General features: G+C 33.4%; 1 protein-coding gene across 2 annotated transcripts in view; it reads left to right on the top strand.

The window, feature by feature from the left end:
* The first annotated feature begins 2,077 nt into the window (after window positions 1-2,077).
* LOC125670463 (uncharacterized) overlaps window positions 2,078-4,793 on the top strand; it is a 30,343-nt gene continuing 27,627 nt past the window's right edge. The window contains exons 1-4 of one of the 2 annotated variants that reach the window (XR_008802094.1): window positions 2,078-2,167; window positions 2,250-2,302; window positions 2,565-2,658; window positions 3,420-3,584. Coding sequence is in view for 1 of the 2 variants with exons in the window: in XM_056161240.1 (XP_056017215.1) it covers window positions 2,108-2,167; window positions 2,250-2,302; window positions 2,565-2,658; window positions 3,420-3,584 (372 nt within the window). In the remaining variant the exon portion in view is untranslated. The remainder of the gene's footprint in view (window positions 2,168-2,249; window positions 2,303-2,564; window positions 2,659-3,419; window positions 3,585-4,793) is intronic. The other variant, XM_056161240.1, reaches the window with a different exon arrangement.

Below are 4,793 nucleotides of genomic sequence, written 5' to 3'. Positions count from 1 at the left end.
AAAATTTGTGTCATTTTAAATTTCACCTGATAAAAAATGATAGAAAATAGTACAAATTACTGAATAGGAGACATATTTTCAAGTCCTATAAAATCTGTAAAATCCAGTCCTGAGCTTCCGGGGGCTTAGCCCCCTGGGTCCCCACCAGGATCTCGCCCCGAACCCAGTGGGGGCCCCAAGGCGGCCCTCAGACTCCCTGCTTCATAAAATGGTGCCCCCGTATCCACAATTCCTGGATCCGCCCCTAACTATCAATCTAGACTTTTTTGGATGTGGGATACATTATATATGTCGAATACGTAGTTTGTCGGGGAAAATTGCTGGAGTGTAAGCAACACATAATATGTCCTCAGGCATCTTTCTACCCTGCAAACCATTAAACGATTGCAATCTAATTTTAATTAGATTGTACGGAATGCAGTTCTAAACCCTCTTGAATTTTTTCTTACCTTTGTAACAGTTATATTTACGTCGTACATCAATAATGAAGTTCAATATTCAAATATCAAAAACATAACGAAACCGCCAGATGCCATCACAAAAGGCATTTTAAAACACATCTGCATCGTTGCAAATTGTCAATGTATTAGGAATGGTTGTATCCTACGCTATACTCTCATAGCATGGTTGTATCCAGCGTTATATTTTAATTATCATTAATAAACGTCTTAATCGCTTAAATCTGTGTGTTATTACAATTTAGGTTCATTTAATATTTCTTGTATTTTTATACTCCTAGACGTGTATTTCAGGTTTATAATTCATGATACAAGTAGGCTAGTTGAGATTTGGAACTAGATGAAAAGTTGTAATTTATTAATTGGACAATGGGATGATGAAAGGTGAAGATAGATTTATGAGATTGATCACTGTTCGTTATAGATATTTGGGCAAACACGGACCCTGGACACACCAGAGGTGGGGTGATCAGGTGCTAAGCACCCCCTGTTGACCGGTCACACCCGGTATATTTTGATATATTTGTCCAAATAGAACACCGATTCTTTAAAAAGTTAAAATTAATTTACTCGAAATTTTGTATAAAAATTCAACATTTTCGCCAATAATTGAAAAATTCGGTCTCCATCCCCTTTTTTTAATTTCCATTTTTAATTTTAAAGTAAGACCTTGAAAATGAAGTGAAATTTTAGAAATTGACATTACTCCTACACTGTAGTATGTCTTTTTAAACTCTTAAATTTGATATAATTATTTTTCTTCCATATATCAAGTGCAAAAAGGTCATTATTTATTTCCATTGTTTGTATTAAACTTTTTTTTTTATCTGTATTGTTAGAAGACATGATTATGTATCTATTTCATGTGATGATTGATTTCTGTTGCTTATATTGTGTCGACACCAACAGACAAATCATGTTTAATTGAATAAATCTTAAGTGCAAACAGGTCATGTTTAGAACACTGTAGCTATAACAATAACAAGTATTCCGACCCAGTTTTTCTTTTCAGTTTCCTAATTCTCCTTCAACGTAGAAATTAAAAATACACTTCCCAAAAACTTGACATTACCCCAAATGTCAGGTGCGAACCTCTTTAATGACACCTTCAAATCTTAATTATTACGCGCATTAATTGAATTGTTGCTCTCATCAAGTGATAATTCAATTAAAGAGATCAATAATTCAATTAATGATCGCGTTAATTACCCTCTCCATTGAACTGATCAATTATTGATGCGCGCAATAATTCTTTTAGAGAGCAATTATTAACAAGAGGTATCGTCAATTCGACATGTTGCTCTCTTTAAAATGATAAATTCCTCGTGCAAAGTCGTTGTAAATAATTAAATATACATGTATATCTTTATTATCACTGTTCAAATCATGCATACTGAGCTCCAAATATTATATTGAATCTGTAATTAGAAATTTTTTTTTATTGAAGGAAGTATAAATATATTTGAAATATTCATATTCATTGGAAAAAAGTGCGGATGATTCAAGAAACTAGCATATAGTGTTGAATTATACACTGTAGACCTATGAAAATCCCGAACCTGTGAGGCAAATAACAATGCGAACTTGTTGGTGAACGAATTAATTTTCTATGAACTCGCCAATAATGCGCATGCGTTTATTTTGTAAACATGGCGAGATGTGAACGCAGAGGTGCTACCGCAGAGGAAAAATATTATGGGACATGGAAGGTAACGAGTATTTTTATTACAGACGAAATAAGTTATGTAAGAAGAATGATTCTATTTTATTAATTTTTTTTTATATTGATAGATCGTAGAGTGTGTTTCGTTAGCCGGATCAGTTGACACCAGTGGAATAGAAGGGTGAGTTGTTTGTCAGATGTGATTGTATATACAGAAATGTCACAAAGATACGTCAGATGTCAGTGATGAGGGTGCAGTCACTTAGTAGTAAAAGTAGAAGAATACCTGCATTCATACTTACTCATAGACAGTGCCATGCTGTTTTCTGTTAGTCATGTCTAAATATAACTAAATATAGATATTTCACGGTGACTAATGTTTTTATCAGCGAATTCTCCAGAAATACCAGGGTATCATTGACAAAGTGCACTTTTATACACAGGTGTCAATTTCATTTGTACGAAAACAATGATGTTTCATGGAGAATACCAGATGGATCAGAAATCATGCCGTTTTTTAACTCGGATACATACGAGGTTTGTACCTGTGAAAAATGCATAAAATTACAATTTCTGAAAGAGTCAAGAATACTCCAAAAGATTATACAACAAAATCCGTAATATGAACAGTATGCCACTGCTCGAAGACGTTTTTTTTGAGAGACATAACAGAGATAGCAACTTCCTCAAGTCTTGTATTATCCACACACACACACACACACACACACACACACACACACACACACACACGTTTTTTTGGTAAAAATGCATACTTTGATTAAAATTATGTATATCAAGTAGGTTAAGAATGAAAGATTGAAAGATATCAAGTTCAAGTTCAAACCTTCCAAATCCTATCACTAAAACACAGATGTGTTGAAAGTGAGAAATAGTCTTTCAGATATCAGGACTAAATACCAATATAGTTAGGTGGGACTGGCACATATTTTAATTAAGCGGCAAACATGCTGCCATATCGTATCAGGTGGGACTGGCATATATTTTAATTGAGCGGTAAACATGCTGCCGTAGGAGTTGCTTATCTGTTACATTTGTCTCTGGTTTTTCTTGATTAAAGATTTTTTGTAATATCCTTAAAAAAAATTTGTTACCCTATGAACAGGTAGGGACTAACAGATTCCATAACTCAATGCAAGAGGAAAGTGGTTTTTTTTTTTCATGTGGTAAATGAATTTTGGATCATAACCTGTTCATGGGTAGTTGCAGAACTTTAACTTTCTGAAAAAGAATATGTTGACATGGATTCATTGTTATATTTTGTGATGAACTTGTTACAGTTTGTACAGAGGATTAGACCCCTAATAGGAAGGCGTGAGTCGGATGTGATATCACTGAAATTTTTTGGGACTTGTGCTGAACATGTCATTGAATTTAAAGTGGAGACTTCTGATGATCTGATGCTTTTAACTTGTGAGCGATGTTGCATACTTCAGTGTCAAAAGGTAACATAACACAATGAACAAAAGTATTGTAACACAATGAACAAAAGTATCATAACACAATGAACAAAAGTACCGTAACTCAGTGAAATAAGAATATCGTAACACAATGAACAAAAGTATCACAACACAGTGAACAAAAGTATCACAACACAGTGAACAAAAGTATCATAACACAGTAAGAGAAACAACGAAATGAAGCGCTAAGTATCAGATCTACAATCAGTGGAATTTTCAGTGAGACACAATTCACACAAATTTAGTGATTTGTCCATAAAAATGGGTGTGTATATATATATATATATATAGCATATCGACATTCTAGGCAGACATTATGCTGTGTATACTAAAGCCTATTAATTCAAACTCATTTAAAATAGAAATTGTCGATATCACTGTGAGAATGTTGTACACAACCAGTACAAAAACGATCATGATTCGATATCGACACAATTTTGACACCGTAGGCAGACACTGTGCTGTGCATACTAAGACTATTAATTCAAACACGTTTAGAATATAAAATGTCGATATCGATACAATATCGTTATAAGAATGTCGATTTTGACGATATCAACATAATAGGCAGAGATTATGCTGTGTATATTAAGACTATTAATTCAAATGCATTTAAAATAGAGATTGTCGATATCAATACGATATTGTTGTGTTAATGTTGATATCAACATCGTAATCATGCCCGGTGATATCGATTTGTTATTGTTGATAGCGATGATATCAAAATCGGAGTAGATCTTGGACATGTATGATGAATCCTTGTGATTGACCTACATGATTTGCGTAATTATTAACCTGTGCAACGAGTTCATATCGTTTTTCCTAACCCCGTTATGGACCTGGAAATAGTACTATTGTTTGATAAAGTATTGCAAATATTATCGTACATATCCTCCACTCTCCATCTATATCAGACTTTTCAGATGTGTTATTTCTCGACTGAGCCTTGATAAGAAATGTATTTCTGATGTTGATAATTGAAGTGATTATGATAGGAAATGTATTTCTGATGTTGATAATTGAAGTGATTATGATAGGGAATGTATTTCTGATGTTGATAATTGAAGTAATTATGATAGGGAATGTATTTCTGATGTTGATAATTGAAGTGATTATGATAGGGAATGTATTTCTGATGTTGATAATTGAAGTGATTATGATAGGGAATGTATTTCTGATGTTGATAATTGAAGT

This window comes from Ostrea edulis, chromosome 4, assembly GCF_947568905.1.
Source record: "Ostrea edulis chromosome 4, xbOstEdul1.1, whole genome shotgun sequence".
NCBI lineage: Eukaryota > Metazoa > Mollusca > Bivalvia > Ostreida > Ostreidae > Ostrea > Ostrea edulis.
This window is presented reverse-complemented; position numbering and strand designations above follow the sequence as displayed.